The 24,021-nt window shown below is 49.8% G+C and overlaps 1 protein-coding gene across 1 annotated transcript in view; it reads right to left on the reverse strand.

The window, feature by feature from the left end:
* Nucleotides 1-24,021, reverse strand: part of GCN1 (GCN1 activator of EIF2AK4) — a 1,783,851-nt gene that overhangs the window by 47,156 nt on the left and 1,712,674 nt on the right. The window contains exon 56 of the mRNA XM_069619734.1: nucleotides 10,026-10,133. Coding sequence (XP_069475835.1) covers nucleotides 10,026-10,133 — 108 coding nt within the window. The remainder of the gene's footprint in view (nucleotides 1-10,025; nucleotides 10,134-24,021) is intronic.

A 24,021-nucleotide genomic window follows, 5' to 3' on the forward strand; every position in this document is an offset into this window, starting at 1 on the left:
CCTATGGTTTACTAAGGCCTACATTGGGACTTTCTAAATCCACTCCAATTTAAGCTACTCATAGCGAATGAGGATTAACTTCTTTATTAACGACAAAAAAAATAGCAACTGAAATTTTTGTATTAAAATTCTGAGAAAGAATGGTACTTCAATATATTCAAGATTCTCCAAAATACTGAATTTCAGTTCACCACATAAATCTGTAAAACTGTGGATGCATGAAATTGAGACTTTCTGTGAGGATATTAGATATATGGTATTAATCTGGGCATTGCATATAAGGAAATTAGATTGAAAGCCTTAGTTTGAGACAGGTCAATGTTTGTCAACTACATTAAAGCAGGGTTTTTCGTTAATGTCCTGTTTGACAATATCATTAAGCTTTACAACACAAAGGTGATGAGATTTATTTTACAGCTTCGACTAGAACAGCTGCCAAACTTCGCTCGCACTGGTGCTTCAGCACATTTACCATACCAGGAATGCTTATGTCGAATTTGTAAACAGGAGTACCAAACCTCCAGACATCTATTGACCGGTTGTGTGAAACTGAGTGATCTATATAGTGATGGATTTGTGGATTTAAACCGTATAGAAAATGAGAAAACATGGGCTTATAATTATTCTGGCGATAATCTTGTTTTAAATTTTAATATGTTTTCTATTTGGAAAGTTTTGACTAAAATAATGACTGGACTGTAAATATTAGTGATTTCTGAGGCTGAAGTGTTGACCTATAAATCTAAATGAAATCTGTGAGGTGAACTTTTAGTATTGATTATATCTTAATACTGGGTGTTTTTATTGTAATTGTTTTTGTGTAGATATTTATGTGTATATTTGGTTTCCTTTTGTACGGTTTAAAGGTTATATGGTTTAAGGTACTTACCTGTAACTCTTGTTCTCCAGCAGGGGTCTGGCATGGATTCACATGCTCATGACTATTTCCCGTCAGGCTGGGAATACTCAGTAAAAAGAAAAAGTTTCACTTTACCTTGAAAACTGTATTTCTCCTCCAAACCAATCACTGTGCTCTAGGTCATACTGCACCCATCCAATGACAGTCCTCTCCCTAAGCTCCACCCCTGGTGGACATCTTCAGATTTGGTAAGAACGTAAATTGACAGTATGAACCAAGCAGAGCCACAGAGGGGAAGGAGGGGGGGGTTCGCATGTGAATCCACGCCAGACCCATGCTGGAGAACAAGAGATACAGGTAAGTAATTTAAATCTTCTGTAAGTCTGGCATGGATTCATATGCTCATGAATACGGATTACGCAGCAGTACAAATACACAACCACAGGAGGTGGCAAGGCTCAACAGAAGTAAAAACACTCATCCCTGGAGCAGACCCACCACAATTGAACAGGTTGCGTCGCACCACTTGGCCGACCGGGACTCCTCCCTGGAATCCATGTCCACGCAGTAGAACCTCGTGAAGGTATGCATGGACCTCCATGTAGCCTGCCTTGCAGATATCGAGCAGGGGCACACCAGAGAAACTCAAAAGTCCCTGTTCGAGAGCATCAGCACCCATCCTTTGATGGTGATGGTCTTCCACACACTGACGAACCTCGCCAGCCCGCTTCCCACTGGGGTGCATAAGTATCCCTCTGCCACCCCAAGTTCACAGCCGGTTCAGGCCTGTTTCGGGGTTGGAGCTCTGCCCTGCAGCCGGTATCGCTGCTGTCCTTCGCTGACGTATGCCTGTGAGCAACCTCTGTAGGCCTCGAGTGATGGAGCAGGAATGCTGCCGATAAGGGGTGGTATATCCCTTGCAGGACCTGCCGGGCTTCCTCTCAAGGAACTGCAGGGAACACAGTGAACGTGCTGTCTCTGTGTCGGTCTTGGTAATTTGCATAGACTCGTTGACAGTCTTGCCAAATAGGTTCTTTCCATCAAATGGCATGTCCAACACTTTGGACTGAACCTCCGGTCTGAAGTTGGTGGCTTTCAGCCATCCCTGCCGACTAAGAGACACTCTGTTGCCCATCTGACAGAACCCGGTGACTTCGTTGTCCATCACCACTGTGATAGCGAGGTCTGAGGCCACAACCCCCTTCCGGAACAGCGCCAGAGCGTCTACCATTATGTAATCAGGTAAGAAGTCCAAAATAGGGTCCAGTTTATACCATAGATCCCTATCGTAGCAGCAACAAATTGTCAGGAAATTAGCCGCCTTAATGGTGCTGGTAGCAGTATAGCTCCTTTTCCCCATAGCGTCCAGCTTCTTCCCCTCCTGGTCCGGAGGCACCATGGACGAGGTTGGCTGGTTCGCAGAGTGTTTCCTGGTCGCGGCTGAGACCAGAGTGTCCGGTGAAGGCTGGGACCTCCGGCGCTTGGAGGCAGAGTCCGGATCTCTGTATTTCATCTAGAGCCTGTCTCACTTGGGTGGAGCAGTGCTCAGATTCTTCATTGGGGCCAGGCCCTCATCCCAGATATCGTCCAGCAAGGGGACAAAAAGGATGATCTTCCATCTGTACTCATGACGTTAGTAAAGGAATCCTTCCTTTTTCATCTCCTCAGGCACCAGATGGAAAGGTTCCGATGCCCTGGACATCATTGCGTGGAAGGAGCCAACCTCATGCGGCGGAGAGACCCTGTGCGGTTCATCCGCGCCCACTGGTTCCCCGTCAGTTGGTACTAGGTCATCGACTTCGTCTGTGTCAGTCGCTGTAGCTGCCGTTTCCGTGCCCTTGTCCCTATGCATCGCAGGATCCCCAGTCAAGTCCAAGGTGGTGGCGGTGGTGTCAGTTGATGCCTTGGATCAGCAGGTTCCCTTGACCTGCGCTTGTGCCGGGTAGGGCTTCCGGGAAGCAGTCTTGGGGGAATCCTAGATGGAGCAGGGCCCGGTGTGGGCGGCAGTCTTGAACTTTTGATACAAGTCTATGCAGCATGGTCAGAATATCCAAAGACATGTCCCTGGGCTGAGGTGGAGGACCGGTATCGCCTTGTGGTGACCCACCTATCGACACAGGCACCGGACCCCCTTTGTGGTCGGAATAATAGTCTTCAGGCAGATATGGTCGTCACCCTTATCAGAGCTCATATAAATCTGTACCAGGCTCACCAGGGCAGCCGGTGCTTCTGTACCCTTCTTAGGGTCCGTAGGAGTTTTACCCTTTCCCATATTGGGAGACTTCTGGGGAGGAGCGGCTGCTGTCCCCATTCCTGGAGCCTTTGCAGGGCAGCTGTCACTGACGGTGGACACCACCTTCGTGGCCAGTCCCCCTTTTGATGAAGTAGTAGTGGTCGTAGACTGGGTGGTAGCCGGAGCCTTCGTTGACATGGTTGTGACAGTTGACAACGTTGTTTTGGCCGGTTGAGCTGCCAATGTCGTCACGGAGAGGGGTAGTGAAGGCCCATTTTTGGATTTCTCCTTCGTCGCCGATGGTAAGCAGAAATTTGAAGGAGTGAAGGACTTTCTCTTAAGAGGTAGCACCCCTCACTTGAATGCCTCTGTAGAAGTTATTGGTGACCCCAACCATGTCCTTCCCGAGCTTGGATCCGCAGCAGCGGGGAACCCGATGGGATTAACGACATGCAGCCTTGCCTTCTTTTGGAATTCCAACGGTGTGGTGTCCTCAAAGCATCTCAACCTCTTTTCTGAGGGAGTTTGTTAAATGGGACCGGCCGGCACTGGGGAAAGCATGACCATGCCTGGAAGCAGAGTCAGAGGCCTTGCCCGATATGAGCCACGCTACCAGCCTGCCGTAGTGATCCTTCTTTGTCTTTTTTGAAAATCCAAGGCAGACCCCACTTCCCTACTCATCATGGTCCAGATGCAGGCAATATAGACATTTATGGTGTCTATCTTTGATGTACACGTTCCTCAATACACATTTCACGCAGAGTTTGAGAGTCATCTCTTCTCCTCAGTGATGGTGGAAAGGCACCGTTAGGGAGAATTCTCATTTATGGCTAATTTCCCTCACCTATTGAGTCCGTCAGCAGCTTTGCTGAATTTCTGGGGTTTATTTCGCCTGATAAGAGTGTGAGCTTTTTTCCCACTCTTACATGTGTTTTGCCATGTGTATTTCTACTGTTTGTGTGATCTTGGGCTCTGGAGCTACACCTCTCCATGAGCCCCACTTTTTGTTAGTGTTACACAGCACCTTCCGTGCAGTGACACAGGGTTGTCTTTGAGACTTCCCACTGACTCCCATTTTTCTGGGGCCGATTACTGCCCCCCAGAAACAAGGTAAAGTTGCCATTTACTTTATGTAGTCATTTAAAACTGCAGACCCAGTACACCCCATCTTACATGGAGTACTGGAAAGGGTTAATTCCTATCCCTTTTTGTCTGTGCCTCTCGAGTTTTATTTTGCTCTCTTAACAGTAAGACTTGGCTGGTGGCAGTGGCATCTACCCTAACTTTTAAACCGATATTATACTATATAAACGTGGTACTGTTTTAGGCTATTATATTAGCCTCGAACTTAAACACGCTTGACCAAATACTTTTTATTTCAGCTCCGGTTGGGTTTTATCGCCATTTCTTTTTGTTAAAGTCCTTCTTGTGTTTTACTTTGCGCTGCAAACCATGTTTGCCTCCTTTGTTCGCCGACCTTTGGCAGGCTTCCGTCCAGAAGCCCTCCTTTGGCGTCTGGGTGTCTAGGTGGCCTGAATGTGAGGGAGGGGTTTAGTCACCCCCTCCACATGGTCTCCTTGGAAACCCGGGTCGCACTTTGTATTGATTGGCTAAGGTGGTTGTCCGGGCCGGACAACCCCCCTGCTGAGTGATTGACAGCCAGGAAGTGTGAATGGGGGATTTTGGCATAAAAGGCAGGTCTCTTGAGAATTGAGAGTCGCCACTGGAACTGCAAGGAACTGAAGAGAAGCGGCGAAGAAGACGGCTGCTGCAACTCCCGAGTCCCGGTGAAGCCCTGCTGCAGTCCTGAGCGATCTACCCTTCAACGACAAGAGAAGATCCAGTCCGGAGTCTTCTTCCCTTGAGCCTGGTGGGATCAACCAGCTCACTTTCCACAGAAAGAGGACCCTCTTCTTGGTCGAAATCACTGCACACAGCTGTAGTGGTCCGGATAGCGCACCTTTTATTCACCGTTGCTTTTGCTGCTGCTGGCTTCATCCGTGGGTAGTGCAGATCGCTCCAGACGTCGTCCTTGTCCCCACGACTGAAGCTTCAGGAACCGTGAGTCTGCAGGAACTACCAGGAACAACTGCCGTTGCACCAGCTCTTCTTCATACGAATAAGGTACTGTGTCCGAATTCGAGGAACCAGGGTGAACCCCTTTTCTCCTCACCAAAGGCATGTCCTATCTTCCTTCCCTCTTATAACTTTTGCTTCCCTTTTGACAATATCCAAGTACTCCTGGCAATCTCGAATTGTGAACGGTTCTAACCTTGTGATCCTCAACAACAGGACCCCTGTCCCATTGACACTGGCGCAGGCCTATTGACTTATCTACGTTTTAGAAAGTGTCTCTTGATTCCATCTGCCTTGACAAAAGTATTGCCTAGGATTTTTGTCCCCAACTCTCTTGTGTTCATTCATGTGCTAAGTGTGTTTGACTAGGGTAACATTTCTGCTCGTGGGTACGCTTCTCTTTCGTAAGACCGAACGGTCATTACTTTCAAAAAGTGATCACGTACCAACCCCCGGCAACGTCTTTGTTTCACAACACGGGTCTGTCAAATCCAAAAGGTACTTACTTTGAATTGTTCTGCACAAGGGGAATTGGTTGTGTGTAGTGTATTATAAGTGTGGTTTTAATTTAATAGAAGTGTTTTGTAAACAGATGGTTTAAAATAAATGTACTTTTACTTTTTAACCAAAAACCTTGTGTCAGCGTTTGCTTGAGTCAAAAGTAATTGTAGTCCTTTGCGTACTCTCTACTACTGCTCATTTGCTCTTGAGATAAGTATGACTTCTCCGCTACTGCTACCACTCTAACTGTGTAGTACAGGCTTGTACCAAAGGTGAAATTGTACTACCACCTGTAGTCTTAATCTTGTGTAGTGGTCCCTAAGGGCACTGTCTAGGATTCTGCCTAACAGGCGCAAAGTAGGACCAAGCCCGATCTCTCTGCCGGTTGAGCGATTATACAAAAATCGGATACAAAACTTGAAAATGAAAAAATAGCTTGGAGAACACTAAGAGGACTCCCAACACTGAAGCGTGAGGTAAAGATCTGAAGATGGCCACCAGGGATGGAGTTTAGTGAGATGACTCTCATTGGGTGGGGGTAGTATCGGGATCGGAGTTTGAACATACTGTCATCCTATTGAAACAACGTACTGTACTGTCCTGAAGAGGACTTTAAATAACAACAGCGGAATACCAGCAAAGGTGTTCACGAGACTCTGTTCAGCCGAAACATATGTAGACATCCCACAGACACCTTGAATAACGTTGTCTTCTCATGAAAACGTTTGTTTAGATCATTGTTTGTACATTGATAGTCTGCTCCCCTGCCAAAATAGATTCTGGCATCAATATTTTGTCTTTACGCTTAATTATGATTGTTACCTACTAACCCTAGCCATAACTGGCACAAACTTGTAAGCATTCTGGATTTGTTTTTCAAATTGTTTGTTAAATTTTTTTTTATGAATTGAAATGGTGGTGATGCCTTGTGGAAAGCATACACTACACAACTATGCACTGAATTTAATTGTTGATTAAAATGTGTTTTAATATGTTCACTTCTCTGGGATGGCAAATTTTGTCAATACATATGGAATGTGGGTAAATGAATTAGATAATTTATCCTTTTGTTAGTTTCTATCTGACCACCTTTTAAGGTAGACTAAAAGAGAGGTAATTGAGTACTTTTCCTGCTGCTAACACTACTTGGTTACTGTGACAGGTCTTAGGTTTAGGCTGGTGGCAGTGTACCTTTTTGCATAACTTTTTGTGGACTTTTGTCACAGGCTGTCTTTGCAGCTGCGATTGGGGATACAAAGGTTACCATTTACCTCTTCTGTACCGGAAGAGCTCCTCCCACAGGAACAAGAAGGCATTCCCCAGGATCCTCAGCTGAGGACACCTGCTGATGAAACTCTAGCACTTGGAGTTGGACGCTGTTGCGGCGAGATCGATCCAGGGTTGACCCCACTTGCACAAGGGAAGGGACACTTGATCCTACGAAGCTCCCGGACGAGGAACATGTTCTAAAGAATGGCCCAGTGCCACAGGGACTGCATCCGGATGTAGAACACGGTGGTGGTGTTGTCCATGAAGATCCTCACCACCTTCCTCTGCAGTTGAGGCGGGAACGATTTGAGGGCCCAGAAGACTGGCCGGAGCGCCAGGACGTCGGTGTGAAGGTCCTTGTCCTCTGGGAGCCAGAGGCTTATGCCATGCAACTGCCCTGTGTGGGCTCTCCAGCCTTCCGGGGAGGTGCCTGTGGTGACCATGGCTTAACAGAGGAATCCAAAAGGCCCCCATCCAGCCCCCCCCCCTCCGGAGTAAGATGAGTGTGCAGAACCCACCACTGTAGAGCTTGTAGGAATGCCTGTTTGAGGGCAATCATGTCCGTCCAATTGCCTGAGACCTGCTGTCACGTGGCATCTAGAAATTCCTGGAGAGGCCGCATCTGGAGCCTGCAGAAGGGGACCAGATCGTTGCAAGAAAATATCATGCCTACCAGAGACTTGTTGGAACGGACTGTTGTGATGGAGACTGCAGACAGCTGCTGAACCGTCCCCAGTATGTACGTCACTCTCTCTCCCGAACGGGGTCGCCAGACATGCGACCATGTTGAGACGGGAGCCCAGGAACAGTCTCGATAGTTGATCGAGAATCTGAGTGAAGTCCGAAGGCGTATGGTCTGACGTGTCCTGGGTCGTCAGCGAGTGTGAGCGGGAGCAAACAAGCTACTCATCAAGAAAAGGTTAGACTTGTATCCCCTTGCGGCCTAGATACGCAGCCACAGGGGCCACACATTTCGTGACCACCCTGGGGGATGAGTTCATGGCGAATGGCAGGTCTCTGAACTGATAGCGCCGTCCCTGGACCACAAAACGCAGGAACATCTGGAGAATGGGGATGTGAAAGTATGCTTTCTCTAGGTCCACAAGGTGATGTGCTACAGTAGCAATGCAAGGGCACCTGTGCTGAAATTCCAAGGCGTGCCTCTGATGAAACACGTCCAGCAACCAATTTGTCCGTGGTGATAGCTTTCCACTGTTCGACAAAGTTTGATAGTCGGCCTCCTACTGGGTGTGAAAGTGGGGGCCCGGAGCCACGTCCGGTTCAGGCCTGCTTGGGCATCTGCGTCCTGGTCTATGCGCAACAACGCTGGCCTCCGCTGCCATAGGCCTGGGAGTGGCCCCTGTAGGCTTCCTTGGCGATGGAGCGGGAGGGCTGACGGTAGGGGGCACAGTACCCTTTGGAGGACCTAGGGACCTTCCCTCTCGAGGAACGAAAGGACGGCCATCCCCTCTGATGCAGGGTCCCTAGAGAGTATGCCGTCTCTGTACCAGTCTTGATAGCCTGGAGCGTGTTCCTGTGAGATTGGTGAAGAAGCACAGACACAATTGTGGGATTAACTGATTTCCTCATCTCCTTAGTTCAATATCCTTCAAGGCCCCTGCCCAATGTTCAGTATGACCTCACTTGCTCCCCTTCCTTCAAGAATCTAGGCTCTCTTTTTCCTTCTTCATTCATGGTTGGCGGGAGTAAAACAGTCTCCCTTACTCTTTCTTCATTCTCATACAGTCAATATGCCCAGGTGTAGATCTCCTGTTCTTCCTCACCTCCTTCGGCCAGCTCCTGCAACTTAATAGCAGAACAACCCCATGACCAACCTCTATCTCTCTTAAATATCTCCCTACTTTTCTTTTCATTGGTTTCCCCTTCTCCTCCACTAAAGCCTGCATGGTCCTGGCCCCTACCAAGGGACACGAGGGAGATGCGCCTCCAAGCCTTGCCCCCTGCCGTGTCTGCCATTTTTGGGGACGGGGAATACAGCCTTTGAGGCAGCCTGGATGCCATCTCCCTCCGAAGGCCCCCCCCCCCCCAGAGGCTGGAGTGTCTCGATGTTGGGTTTCCTTCCCAACCAGCTCCCCTAACCAGCAGAGCTCCTTTTGCCTCCACAGCGGTGTTGCTCTGCAGAGGCGTTGTGTTCGGAGGAGCCATCTCATCTGCCACAGGATTGCTTTGTGGCAGTGCCAAACCTGTCCGAGCCTAATAACAGGCTGCCGGGGTTGCAGCCGTAGTTCATGAATCCTGCATCCCTGACAAGGTTAGCAACGATTCATCACAGTGCCCATAGAAATCGAAGGAAAGGCCGCAAAAAGAAAATCTTTCCCAACAGTGCTCTTTCCTTCTCCTTTGAAGCCCTGCTGACATGGTCAGCTTTGAAAAGGGTTCCACTGTTTCCTAGTGTGCAAAACAAACAATAGGGAAAACTTTGGTAAGCAAGGGAAGCGGTTTGTGGCAATTGTAAAGCTTTCATTGCAGGGAAGTGGAAAACAGGCCTATGTTTCATTTTGTTTATCCAGTGCACCCTTGTATCCGCAGGACTCTCGTGGTCTACCCAAGTGATACCTTCTTGTGACTTGTTCTTTGGCAGCTGTGCTGAGGACAGAAATGTATTTGTATATTCAGAGGTTAACGCTGCAACTCTTTCCTTAAAGGGCAAGGTATTCATTCCTACATTGGGTGTTTGGGTCTGGCTAGGTCTGGAAAAGCGCTCTAGGAACCGCAGTATTAGCATTACATGGACCGCCAAGGGGTTTGGTAATTAAAACCCCTGACCTAGATTATCATTGGGAGTTAAAGGTGGGGTAATACTCCTGTAACAGCTCCAGACCCTTATGGTGGGGAACCCAGTGGGGTGGTCTGGGGATCCCCATATACCTCCTCCGGGTCCCGCATCCAGCAGCAGGAGGCGGCCCTCAACCCGTTCCAGTATCCCTATGTTGGTACCCAAGGTTAGGCAGGAGACTGTCACAACAGTGAAACACGACTATTAACATTTGATTTCTAAAACAGCTGGAATATTAATACAATTAAACTTGAAAAGCGCACAACTCCTACAACATCTTTTGAACTCACCTTGATGAAGAGGGCAGACACCTTTGGAGGCAGGTTTCCTCCCTCTGCTTCAATGCAATGCTTCATTAGGAAGCCCATTCCTTTAATACCACTGATAGCAATTGGAATCTGCAGTACAAACAAAACAGGGTTCATTCTCAAAGAGGAGACTGATGTGGCATGTATTAAACAGGAGAGGACCAAAAAATCCAGCAACCAGATTTCTATTCAGTAGTCGCATGGAACCAGATGAATCCATTTTGGACAAAGTTAAGGAGATATTTCAAGTGTCCTCTAATGAGGGCTTAAAAAAACATCCTGTAGCACTAGTAAGGGTTTCTACCAAGTTAGCCCTCTCACAATGGTAGCATGACACAGCAGTTGGATTTCACTCTTAGGATTAGAGAAGGAGAAATTACCTTACCGTAATGTACTTTCTATAGATTCTTCTCCTGCAGATTCCTCATTGGATAGATAATACTTCAAGCTTCGCTGCTTTGGAAAATTTAGATAGGGGGCCTAGTGGACCTCGACCCGGCCGTCGACCATCTATTCGTCTTGCTCGGCATATGGCCATCGGCCCTGCCCCAACCTCAGTTCCCTTTTTTTCCCCCAGAGCACCTCATACTGCATAGGAAAACAACAAACGGGCTAATGAGCCCTTGAAAAAGAAAGTAATTCTAGACCTCTGCAAGAAGTGTTACAAAAATCTTTGTTTTTAGACTGTGGCATGAAGACAAAAAACGGACACAGAGGACCATCACCAAGTCAATGTTTTTGAAATAGAAAGATGCGCACCAACCACCGACTTTCTGAGCGGGGATGGATGGGAGGGGAGATGAGGAATCTGCGGGAGAAGAATCCATAGAAAGAACATTACGGTAATGTCATTTCTCTTTCAATGGATTGTTTTTCTCCCGCACATTCCTCATCTGATAGATTCTCAAAGCAGTAACGAAGGTAGCGGGCAGAAAGTTATATCAAAAGAAATGTTAGCACTGCCCTGCCAAAACGCGCATCAGAAGTACAAGCCACATCCAGGCTATAGTGCTTTGCCAAGGTATGCAAAGATGAGCATGTCGCAGCGCAACAAATCTCCCAGACAAGGACCCCCCTCCGCAAAGCGGTGGATGCAGCAACGCCCCCCCACCTTGTGGAATGGCCCTGATGCCTGTTGGCAATTCCTTCCCAGCAGCCTGTTAAAATTCGTCCATGCAGAGAATTATCCAACGGGGTAAAGTCCGCTTCGTTTTGGGCAGGCCCTTACGGGCTAAGGAAAAAGCCACGAAGAGCTGGTCAGCTCTCGTGAAATCAGCCGTCCTGGTGATATAGTAACTCAATGTCCTCTTAGGGTCTAGACAATGTAACCGTTCCTCCTGCTTAGAAGGACTAGGAGGAGGATAGAAGACCGGAATGGTGGATGGACTCTAACACGTGAAATTCTGATACGACCTCCCGGAAAAAGTGCAGGAATCGTTGCTTACAGCATAAGGCCTGTAGTTCACTCACATGCCTAGCGTATTTAATAGCCACCAAGACGGCTGTTTTCAACGAGAGAAGCCGTAAAGGACAAGAGTGCATAGACTCAAAAGGAACCATCATCAGAAATGGAAGAACCAGATTAAAATCCCAAACTGGGACAACAAAGGGAGTTGGCAGAAACTTATTTACAAGACCTTTCAGGAATTGTGTCATTACCGGGATCGTAAAAAACAAACCTTGATCTGGGGCTCTCTTGAACACAGACAAGGCCGCCAAATATCCTTTGACTGTGGTGACCTCAAGGCCTGCAGAAGAACTCCATCAGTGTAGTGGTGGGGCAAGATATGGGGTCAATCTCACGTTCCCTGCACCACGCCTCTAATCTTCTCCATCAGCACGCATACAAAGATCTTGTAGATGGTCTGCATGCAGCCAGCAACACCAAGTACTTCCTCAGAGAGGTCCCATCATTTCATCCTCTCAAAAGCCACGCATGTAGGTTGAGGGATTCCGGGGTCGGATGGAGCATCCGGCCTTCCGACTTGGTTAGGCGATCAGGATGCCGAGGCAACCGGTGAAGTGGACAGATCCAAGAGGTCGGAGTACCATGGTCTCCTTGCCAAATCCGGGGCGATCATGGTCCCTCGAAACCTCTTCAACCTCCGGAGAACCCATGGAATGACAGGTATCGGAGGGAACATGTAAAGGAGAGGGAAGGTCCAATCCACCAGAAATGTGTCCCCCAGTGCACTGTTCGCTGGGAATGCCCTTGAGCATAACAGTTCGCATCTCCTGTTGGACTCTGTTGCTCGTGTACCCCAGAGAGTGAAGACCTCCTCTAGGACTTCCTGGCACACTTCCCACTCGTGTGAGACCATGCTCTGCCTGCTCAGAGCATCTGCCAAGTCATTCTCTGTGCCCGCCAGATGAACTGCTGAGCCTGAGATCCTGTTCTCCAGCAACCAGAACCAAAGCATCATCGCCTCCGTGCAGAGGGGGTGGAAGTGGACACCACCTTGCTTGTTGAGATGCATCACCACCATGTTGTCCGTCAGAGCAAGGACGCGCTGTTCTGGCAGAGACGGGGCAAATGCCTTCAGGGATAGCCTGAAGGCTCATAACTCTAGCCTGTTGTTGTGCCACCTGGTTTCCATCGTTGACCAGAGGCTGCTCACCTGTAAATACTCACAGTGAGCGCCCCAACCCTTCAAGGATGCATCAGTGACCACTCGGGTCTGAGGCCAAGGAGGCCAGAAGGGTTCCCCCGCCAAAAGACTTTTGCAGTCCACCCACCAGGACAGGTCGTTCACCACTGATGCAGACACTCTGAGGAGATCCGAGAGAGTGCCGAGGTACTGAGACCACTGATCTCTCAGTAGCCAATGCAGGGATCTCATGCACAACCTGGCCTCTGGCGCTAAAAAATGCAGGAAGCCATGAGCCGTAGAAGGCGGAGGAAGGAAGCTGCTGGTAGAGTGGCATTGTTCCGGGAGAAGTCCACCATCTGTTTCAAGCCGACTACTCTCTCACTCATCGGGAGGGAAGGCCTTCACCACCCGCGTATCTAGGACTGTTCCGATGAACTTAAGCCATTGGACTGGTGGCATGTGGGACGACTAAGTTTAGGGAGAAGCCCAGCTTGTGCAGCAGTGAGTAGGTGTCCTGCAGACGGGTCAAGACCTGCACTACAGACTTTCCTCGGATCAGCCAGTCGTCCAGATATGGAAATACGTGGACTCCAGATCTCCTGAGGTGAGCCACAACTACCGCTGTGTGCTTGGGGAACACCTTTGGGGCGGAGGAAAGACCAAAGGGAAGCACCTTTAACTGATGGTACATATCTCCTATGGTAAACCTTAGGAACTTCCTGTGCTTTCAATGGATTGCGACATGGAAATAGGACAACAGCCAGTCCTGAAGTTCGAGAGCGTGGAGAATCTCTCTCAATGTCACCATCCTGAATGTGTCTTTCCTCAAGAACTTGTTCAAGGTGCTGAGATCCAGAATGGGATGGAGACCTCCTCCTTTCTTGGGCACCAGGAAATAACAGGAATACCAACCCGATGCTCTCTGTTCGGGAGGTACCTCTTCCACTGCACCCTTCAGCACCAGGGCTCTCAGTTCTTCCTGGAGCTCCTGTCCCGGTTAGATTGGAGGTGGGGGCGGTCTGTCCGGTGGTTTTCTTAGAAGTAGCAGACAATAACGCCATTGAATGAGCAGTAGAGCCGAGGCATCAGAAGTAATTCTCTGCCACCGGAGCAAGTGTTCCATCAACCGCCCTCCAACCGGGGCGCTGTGAGAGGGGAAATCAAAGCAGCTTCGGAGGCTGTGTCGCACCCGCTGCTGATGCTGCCTGTTGGCCTCTAGAAGCCACTCTGCTCGTTCCTGAGCGCGAGAAACGCTTCTGCCCTTGCCTGGCCGGTGGGTGCTGTGCCCTCCTGTCATAAGGAGCATATCTCCTGTAGCCCCGTGCCCTAGAGGCAAAGCTAAAAGCTGGTTTGGCTGGCTGCGCAGCTAGGCCTAAGGATTTAGCAGCGAGTTTTGATTCCTTGAATATTGCTAAGGAATCGTCAGCTTTGTGGCCGAAAAGAAGATCGATCTCGAAAGGCATTTCCAGAAATGTTACTTGTACGTTAGGTGAAAAATCAGAGGTTTTCAAGTAGACCTGCCTTCTCAGTGTTATGGCCGAAGTCATAGATGGGACCTCACAGTCGGCGATGTCCAGGCCCGTTCGCAGCGACTGCTTGGCCACTTCCTTCCCATCCTCCACTAGCTGTAGGAAGCCCTCGCGCATTTCTCCTTCCGGGACTTACTGAGCAGCATTTTTTTTACCGCTGCCAATAGACTGGAGGTGCATTTGGCAAAACTGCTTGCCACATTTGTAGCTTTGAGGGCCATGCTACCTGAAGTGAATGCCTCAACTACTTTTTTTGCTTCTCTGTCTGGGGGCAGAGTGGATGTAGATGATGCAGGTCTAGAAGAGATTATAGCAGTCTGCATAACAAACCTCATTCGGGAAGGGTGAGAGGAGAGGTATGAGGGGGAAGGGGGGTGAGTCTCCTCTAGCCGGCCTGTACTTCCCTGGAATGGTGGAGTAGACGGGAGGAATGAAACATGGGTTTTGCCAAAGGATCGGCAAAGGCCGGGTTCAGAGGCATATTCCGTTGAGTGGCAAGACCTTCCTCTAGGATGTCGGTAAGGTCATAACCTTGTACAGGTTCCACTGATGAGTGCAATCCTAGAGTGTCAATAACCCTTTCTACCAGAGCCCTGTATTTAGATGTATTGTGAAGTTAGGGCTGGGACTGCTGAAACATGAGGTCAGACATGATGTCCAGACCACTGGTGTCTTGGAGGTCTTGAGCCAGCTATAGAAGCTTAGTCTGATCGTCAAAATAGTCGACCCCTCCTGAACCCAAGAACATCGGGTCGACATATTGGTCATTGACGTTGTGATCGCCGAAGATACCCGTCATGATCTTGAAAAATTCAGACCGGGGTTGTGGAGTAAATACTTTCTCGACAACAGTCCACATCGAGGGTTTGTCTTTCAGCACCGGGATGGTGGATGTCAATCGAGATGCAGTAGCGTCAACATCATTGGATGCACGTGGGTAATCCGGCTTCCACAGTATTTCTTTCGACCTCGAAAGAAATATCAGCGCTGACGTTAGGGAGAATTCTCTGTTTAGGCTGAATTTCCTAACCTAGTGAGTCCCCCAGCAGCTTTGCTGGATTTTTGGGGTTTATTTTTTTCTCCTGCCAAGAGTGAGACTCTTTTACCCTCACTCTTGGACACGGTTTGAGTGTATTACTTTGAATCTAGATGTGTTTAATGGGCTATGGGGTCTTTTACTCCATAGGGTTTCATGTGTTTTTGTGATGTGTGTTACACAGCACCCTCCGTGCAGTAACACAGGGGTGTCATAGTGACCCCCCAGTATAGACTCCATACCCTGGGACTCCATACTGTCTCCCAGGGCATGTAAAGTCACCATTGACTTTACTAGTCTTAAATTCTGAACAGAACCAGTACAAACCATCATATTGTGGACGTACTGGATGGGGCAATTCGATTGCCCTAGGGTCTGTTAGTCGAGGGGGCACGTCTCCGTCCCCCCTGATCGAGTTTTGGCTGGTGGCAGTGGATACTACTTTTTATATTCAACCGCAAATATTTTCCTATGGGATTTCCCATTGTTTTAGGCTACTATCTTTATTTAATTTACAGTAGCCTCGAACATACCGCTGGTTTATTTAATTAATATTAATTCTCCGGTTGGTATTTTTTGCCAAAACTTGATTCTAAAATGGCGTTTGTGTTCTCTTCTGTGACTCCAACTCAAGTCGAGCCCTTTGTTCCACTTTTTGGCGGGCTTCTCCACAGAAGCCCTCCAAAGTGGTGCCACTATGTCTGGGGTACTTAGGAGGGGTGGAGGGGAATTTAGGCACCCTGGACTGAGTTGCCTAGGCAACTCAAGTCGCACTCCGTCCTGATTGGCCCAAGCGGTGAGCCGGCCGGTTCACCACTTAGCATGTTTGAGTGACAGCTAGGCTGAGTGAATGGGGGTTTGCTGCATAAAAACAGGGCTTTGGGGACTGGAACTTCAGAAGTCGCCACAGGACCTAAGAATCCGACGAGGGACAAGCTGAGCCGACCTGCCACGACACCACGACCGGTGGAGCCCTGCTGGACCGTCTCACCACTTTTCCCAACGACAGAGGAGATCTCCCGCTGGAGAGTCTTCTTCCTTTGACTGGTGGGGATAACCAGTTTCACCGTCTTTTCGCTTTCCCCGACGTATCTCGTGGCCGCCTTGCCCGTGCTAAGCACCCCGGCAACCGGGATACCACGTTTTACCACGGCCACGAGATAAAGGTACCACCTTTTACCGGAAAACTCTGCGGCTGGTTTCTGCCCTGGTAGTGCAACAACCTGCATCTTTCCTCCACATCGAGATCTTCTCTTCCCCTGGACGACGACGCAACTTGCAACCACTACCAGGAACAACTGCCACCGCTGGAGGATCCTTCCCACTTAAGGTACCGTGTCCCGCCTGGCTTCCCTTGCAACCGACTGTACGGGGTAGATTTAGCCCCCGGCTTTCGAACCTGGGTTAGCCTGGGACACCCTGGCTAAACTTTTTTAAAGCCTCTCTAAACTCTTTTCTGAACCCTCTGCAAGACTTTCTAAGCCTAATGTAACTGTGTAATCTTGGCCGCATGTGTGCTCTGCTCTCTCTAAGAGTGGGCCCAGCCTTTGGACTTTGGCTCACCAGTGACTTTTTGCTCTCTGCCTTGCTAATAGTGGTCCTGAATTGTAGAGTGGTGTAACCCTGCATATTCTGCCCTTTTCCCTCCCTTTTTCACAACCTTAGTAGAGTGCAATCTAGTTAAGCGCTCACCTCTGTATGAAAATAAGTGGTGTTTTACTGTGATTTTCTAATAAGGGCAAAAGGGGTGTATACATCATAATAGCAACTGTGTTTAGAATATTTTACAATAAGAGTGCTGGAGTGTTTCAACTGTGTTTTTAAATAAATAATTATATACTTTGATACCAAAGCTCTGGTTAGTGTTTGCTTGTATTATTGTATCGGAGTGCCTATTGAGTATACTTTGCATACTGCCTAACTCTTCTTGAGGGAATTCTGACTGCTCAGCCACAGCTACCAGGTAAATCTGGGTGGTACAGACTGCTACCAAGTGGGTTTACTGCCAACACCTGTAGTCTTAAATCTTTTGCAGTGGTCCCTAAGGGAACTGCACAGGTTTCTGCCTAACAGCTGACATAGTCGGTACTGGGGCACTAGAAGGGTCGGGTACACCAAACGCAGCTCTTGGCTCTCAAGCATGCTGCATGGTGGGTGGGAGCCGTGCCGACTGCAGCATGCTGCATGAACATTGCAAGCATCGAGGATTTGAAATCCTCCCACTCCTGTCGTATGGTAGGCCCAGCCGATGGCTTACTTTCTTCTGTCGACGATTCGGAATCCCGACGATGAGTGGCTCTTCAAGTGAGACCTTTTCTTCCACCGGTGTTTCTCGGGGGTATGCTCCTCGGTTTGGGCCTCCGAAGACCGAAGCGTCGACCGCACAGGACATTTTGAGGGAGGTCCACCCAGAGCAAGTTTTGCAGCTCAGTCACGAAGGAATTTTGGTTGCATTTCGGCGCACGACAGACACCCGTCAGTCCCGTGCAGAGGCACCAGAGACAACTCGTGTGGGTTGGCGAGGGACATCTTGGTGCCACAATAGGAACACCGTTTGAGACCGACATCTTGCGTCAAGGATTTAGCAAAAAATAAAGGTTTTCTAACAAAAACATCAAAAGAGTTGAAGCTCTGTGTTCCCAAGCAGCATGTTAGCGCACTGAAAAAAGGAACTGATGCTGGGGCGTAGTGACATGGTACTTATATGAAATCTGACGTCATGTCCAGAACAGACGACCAGATGCCAAGCAAGACGATCGATGGTAGACAGCCGGGTCGAGGTCCACTACGCCCCCTGTTGAAAACTTTCCGAAGCAGCGAAGCAGGAAGGAATATCTATCAAATGAGGAATCAGCAGGAGAAAAGCAATCCATTGAAGGGCAAAGTACAACAAGTCAAACCCCAAGCACATAATGAAAGATCCACACAGTTGTGTTGAGTTAGCAGAACTCCCTTTACTATTGTGTGAGCTGCAAGGGACTGGGTTGGTGCTGCCGCCCGATGCACCTCCCTGAGGTTAAAAGCAGCGTGATCCTGCAAGCATGCCATTCCCTCCAAGATGCAGTATTACCCAATCTGGTATCTCTTATGATCCCAAATAACGCGGGGAATAAAGCTTTCAAACCCCTTCAGGACATGCACGAAGAGTTGAGGAAAAAACAGGTAAAAACAAAAAAGAATCCTGTGTCCATTCTCAGACCCACGGTCTGTATGGATAACATTTCCTGAAGATAGCCACAGCGAAGTAACAGAAGCAATGCGACTGGGAACAGCGTGAACACACTCCTGCAGTTCACTCCCAAAGCCTGGGGTGGGGGTTGGGGGTCAAACCAGAATGCTATGGAAGGTTTAAGTTACTTACTTGTAACTCTTGTTCTCCAGCATGGGTCTGGCATGGATTCACATGCTCATGAATATTATCTGTCGCCAGGCTGGGAATCCTCAGTAAAAGAAAAAGCTGTTTCTCCTCTAAACCAATCACTGCCCTCTGGGTCATACTGCCCCCATCCAATGACAGTCCTCTCCCTAAACTCCACCCCTGGTCATCTTCAGATTTGGTAAGCAAGTAAATTATAAGTTACTCACCGTAGTGACCAACATACTCTTAGTCCTTAGTCCCCTTTCCTCCATACTGCAAGGGTGTCCCTTCCAAGGGAGACAGAACCTTTTTCACCAGAAAAAACTTTCTTCCCCTTTAAATTTAGCGGCGCGCTAGGGTGCTGCCCAGGGAGCATGCGCTGCCCTGGCTCCGCCCTCCGGCGTCACACCTCAGTCCCCATTGATGCGTTGACAATAGATTTAACATTGCCTAATGACACCAGTATTATTGGTGGGAGGATGGTGGGACGTATGTAGGAAAGGGGCCGACATTAGTCACTACGGTGAGTAACGAACAAGTTACTCTCTTACCTGGTAACGTTCTTTCGATGGGATGGTCCGACGACGTATTCCATATCTATGACAGTAATCACCACAGCTGTGCTGCTTCGGAAAATCTTTCGGCATCTGCGTCCTGCGTCGATGATGTCGATACGCTGTCCTCAAGGGCCTCCGGCGAGCCGACGTCAGCTGAAACAGCCTCGGTGCACGTGCTGGTACAAGGACCTGATCGGTCCCTCCCACGTGAGAGAGCCCTTGGGAAGGCGTCTACTTTGGGGGTTTTGATGGAAAATAGCGGCACCTCCTTGGACATGGCTCTGTGTTTCACAAAGTTCTTGTGGTCCTCTGGAGGCGACTTCTGGAAGAGCTCCCTCCACCTGGCTAGTCTGTTCTTCAGTATTTTCGATGACAGCGAGCCACACGCTGAACAAGCTTGCCAACCGTGGTCTGGGCCAAGGCAACGTAGGCAGAGGGCGCGGGGGTCTGAAGTTGGGAAGAGCCCGTTGCAGGATGGACACCTGCTGAACCCTGTGGAAGTCAACATGCGCCGGGGAGGAGCTTGGCGCCTGAGAACCGAGTTCCTGAATGATAAAAAGACAAAAGGAAGAAGTATAAGCCCGTGGAATTACATGGCCGAAGCCAAACCCAGGAGCGCTAGTGAATTTGGCCCGTTCCTGTCGGCGCAGAAAAGGGGTGTGGCACCCGAGGGCGGAGTCAGGGCAACGCATGCTCCATGGGCCGCACCCCTGCGCGCCTCTAAATTTAAAGGGGAAGAAGGATTTTTCTGGTGAAAAAAGTTCTGTCTCCCGTCCCTTGGAAGGGACGCCGCTGCAGTATGGAGGAAAGGGGACAGGACATAAGAATAAGTGGCAGTATGAACCAAGAGTGTCACAGAGGGGAAGGACGGACGGTTTGCATGTGAATCCATGCCAGACCCATGCTGAAGAACAAGTTTTACAGGTAAGTAACTTGAACCTTCTCCAGCATGGGGTCTGGCATGGATTCACATGCTCATGAATAACGATTACACAGCAGTACACATACACAACCACAGGAGGTGGCAAGGCTCACCAGAAGCAATAACACTCACCTCTGCAACAGACTCACCTCAAACAAACCGGTTGCGCAGCACCCGCTTGACCGACTCAGGACTACTCCATGGGATCCCCGTCGACGCAGTAGAACCTAATGAAGGTGTGCATGGACCTTCACGTAGCAGCCCTGCAAATGTCAAGCAGGGGCACACCAGGAAGAAGCACCATTGTTGCTGTGATGGGTCTTGTGGAATGGGCTCTCAGCCGGTCTGGAAGCAGTCTGTTGGCCAGACGATGGCAATGCATGATACAGCCGGAGAGCCACCTGGAGATGGAAGCCTTAAACAGGGCCTTCCCACGCCCCACAGGTGTAAAATTGACAAAGAGCTGAGACGTCTTTCGAAAGTCCTTTGTGTGTGCAACATAGAACTTCAGAACATGTGCAACCTCCAGCAAAGGTAACGCCCTTTCAGCAGGCGAAGAAGGATTTGCAAAGAAAACCAGCCGAACCAAAGGCTTGTTGAGCTGAAAGTCCGACAGAACCTTTGGCATAAAGGAAGGATGAGTTTGCACAACTACCTTAGTGGTGTGGAAGGACAAATACAGAGGCTTACAGGAGAGGGTCTGAACCTCCCCGACACGCCTGGTCGAGGCGATAGCCACTAGAAAGGCGGTCTTTCACGACAAACTTTAAAAAGGGCTTGATGCACTGGTTAAAATGGAGGCCTCATTAGTTTGGACAGCACTAAGTTCAGTTCCCACACCGGGGCACGAGCCTTCACCGGAGGGAATGTTTTGAATAGACCCTTGAGGAACTCCTTGATAAGCCTGTGCAACCACAGGGCGAGGTTGCACACAGCCCAGGGCTACCGGGATATGGCAGCCAGGTGTACTTTGATAAATCCATGGGCAAGATCAGCCTTGGCCAGCGAGAGCAGGTATGGAAGTAGCTGTGGAGCAGTTACCCGCAGTGGTGAAATGTTCTGTGGCCGGCACTACACGGTAAAGTGGTTCCATTGATGCTTGTAGCAAGTTAACAGAAGGGGCCGGCCAGGATTTTCTTGCATTCCAAAGGCAGCGAACAGTGTCCAAATTCTAAGGCTGCAGGAACCAGGCTGCGAGGTTCAGTGATGCTGGGCCGTGGTGTGGATAAAACCACCTTCTCTGGAGAAGTAGTTGGGAAGTGGAGGCAGTTTGATGGCCGGGGCCACCAACAGATGGAGAAGGTCTGTGTACCAGATCTGCCTCGACCACGCCTAGATCTGAGGGATAACACACTTGCTGAAGAGGCGCAACATTTGCACCTGCTGGAGCTCCTTTTGTGGCAGGATCGCAGCTCCCTGCTGAGAGAGTGTGCAATGGTGCTCTTGATGCCCACTAGGTAAAATGGGACAAGAAACATGCGTCGCAGGATGGCCCAGTGCCATAGAGACTGTGCCTCCAGGGTGAGCGCATCCTGCCCAATTTCCAGATGTAAAACATGGTGGTGGTGTCCGTAATGATCTGTACCACCTTCCCCTGGAGCTGAAATGACTTGAGACCAGAAGACTGCCTGCAGTTCCAGAACATTGATGTGTAACTCCTTTTATTCCGGAAGCCAGAGACCTCTGGCATGAGAGTGCGCTGTGTGGGCTCCCCAACCCTCTAGAGAGGCGTCGGTTGTGACTCTAGACTGATAAGGATGGGACTTGAAACAGAGCGCCCTGCAAGAGGTGCTGGTGCACTGAGCACCATTGCAGGGCCTGACGGAATGCCTGATTGAGGGCGATCTTGTCGGTCCATGTGCCTGTGAATTTCTGCCACCTGGCATCCAGAAATTCTTGAAGAGGTCTCATCTGAGGCCTGCAAAAAGGGGCCAGATAGATGCAGGATTACGTCATCCCCAGCAGGGACTTGATGGACCAGACTGTTGCAACGGACGCTGTTGAGTCGCTGGACCTTCCCTAGAATGGCCTTCATCCTCTCCTCTGAGGGAGACGCCAGACACGAGATTGTGTTGAGTCGGGCACCCAAGAACAGTGTGCTCTGAAACAGCACCACGTAGGACTTAGGACTTATCAGGGAGGAAGCAGGAAATGGGCCCCAGCTTGTACCACAGCTCCTTGCCTTACCTTGAAAGGATGGCGAGAGCACTGGCGGCCTTGATCGTGGAAGCTGCTGTGGTGATGAAGCGCTTTCCTGCAGCGTCAAGCTTTTTTCTCTCCTGGTCCAGAGGCACCATGGACAATGAAGAGGGAGTTGGAGGACCTCTTTCTGAGGGCGGCTGACAGAGTCTGGAAAAGGCTGGGACCTGAGGTACCTTGGGGCTGAGTCCGCAACCTGGTCCTTCTATTCCAACTAGTCAAACTTAGCAGGCATGGTATTAGGAGTCTTTATGACAGCCAAGCCATCCTCCCAAAATAAACAAAGGGACAAAATGGTCTTCTTGGAGGACTCCTGCTGTTCAAAAAGGAAACCTTCCTTTTTCTTCTCTTCTGGTACCAGGTTGAAGAGTTTGGCAGCCTTTGAGTTAAGAGTATAAAGAGCCAATCTCAGGGAAAGGCCTTGGAGGGTGCATCGACATCCAAAGGTTACCCATCTGTGGGAATGTAGCCATCTAACTCATCCGTGTGAATAGCGGCGGTGTCAGTGCCCGTGTCAGTGTGACCTGGCTCCTTCATTACAGGGGGCAGACCCTGTTGCAGTCTATGGTGTAACCGGGGACCTATGAGGCGGTGTCGGCTGAGGCCTTGGAGGACGCTGCGCTGGAGCAGGTGGCATTCGCTGCTGAATTTCAGCAACCACAGTGTGTAGGGTGATGAGTATGTCCAAGGACATGTCCCTTGGTGCAGGGGCAGCAGGTACAGAAACTGGGGCCGAGCCCCTTGGAGGTCCAAACGGCTGTGGAGGTTCGTGAGTCGATGAAACCTGATGAGGTACAGGCAGAATGAGGTTGGGTTCCCAGTGCCCCTCTTCCTGATTGGAGTAGAAACCCTCTGGCAGTTCTTCCTCAGAACTGGTGTAGATGGCTGGCGACTTTCTTGGGACCCCAAAGGAGCCATAGTAAAGAGTGCTGCAGCCTTAGTGGGTCCGGGCAGAAAGTCAGAGCTGGATGCAGCTCCCTCTGCAAATCAGAGCCCCCCGGGAAAGAGGCGATGACTGGGGCCTGCAGAGCAGCAATAGGGGTCGCGGTTGACGGGATCGTCATTGGGGACGTCGACGGAGGCCTAGGAGGCAGAGAGAACCTGGGCATGGTGACCATTGCAGTGGTAAAGGTGACGGTCGTTGACAAACCTTTTGGTGTAGCTGCCGAAGAAAGACTGGTTTTGGCAGACTTCACAGACTGAGAAGTCGACAAGGTGCTCATCGACGAGGCAACGGTCTTGATGGATGAACCGGAGACTGGTCCGTCGATGACTTGCACAACTTGTGCTTGGATGAGACCAGCATTTCCTCGCAGAAGGAGGTAACCCACCATCCGGTAGGCTAACCGTCGACCGAGTCGACCCTTCTCAGAACTGGGTCTCGCAGCCGTGGAGACCATTGACGAGGAAGTTGACGGAGCGTGTGATTTGCCTTTTTTTGGAATCTTCGCTAGGGAAGCCTCCTCAAAGGACCTCAGCCTCTTCCTACCAGAGGGAGTATGCTCAGTGAACCTGCCAGCCCTGGAAGAGGCATGACAATGCCCGAGGCCCACGTCTCATGCTGTACCTTACTTGAGCCATGCCACCAACCTCCAGTGGCGGTCCTTCCGAGTATTGGACGAAAAGGATTGACAAATTGTGCATCCATTGGCATCGCAGTCAGTATGAAGACAGTAAATGCACTTGAGGTGGCGAGCCTCGAAGATATTCTTGAGGCCGCAGAGATGTGAAGAGGCTTTTTTTTGTGGCATTCGTCATGGTCGAGGTGTAGAGGTGTAGGCCCAAG

This window comes from Ambystoma mexicanum, chromosome 10 (genome assembly GCF_040938575.1).
Source record: "Ambystoma mexicanum isolate Mex_15411 chromosome 10, UKY_AmexF1_1, whole genome shotgun sequence".
Lineage (NCBI taxonomy): Eukaryota > Metazoa > Chordata > Amphibia > Caudata > Ambystomatidae > Ambystoma > Ambystoma mexicanum.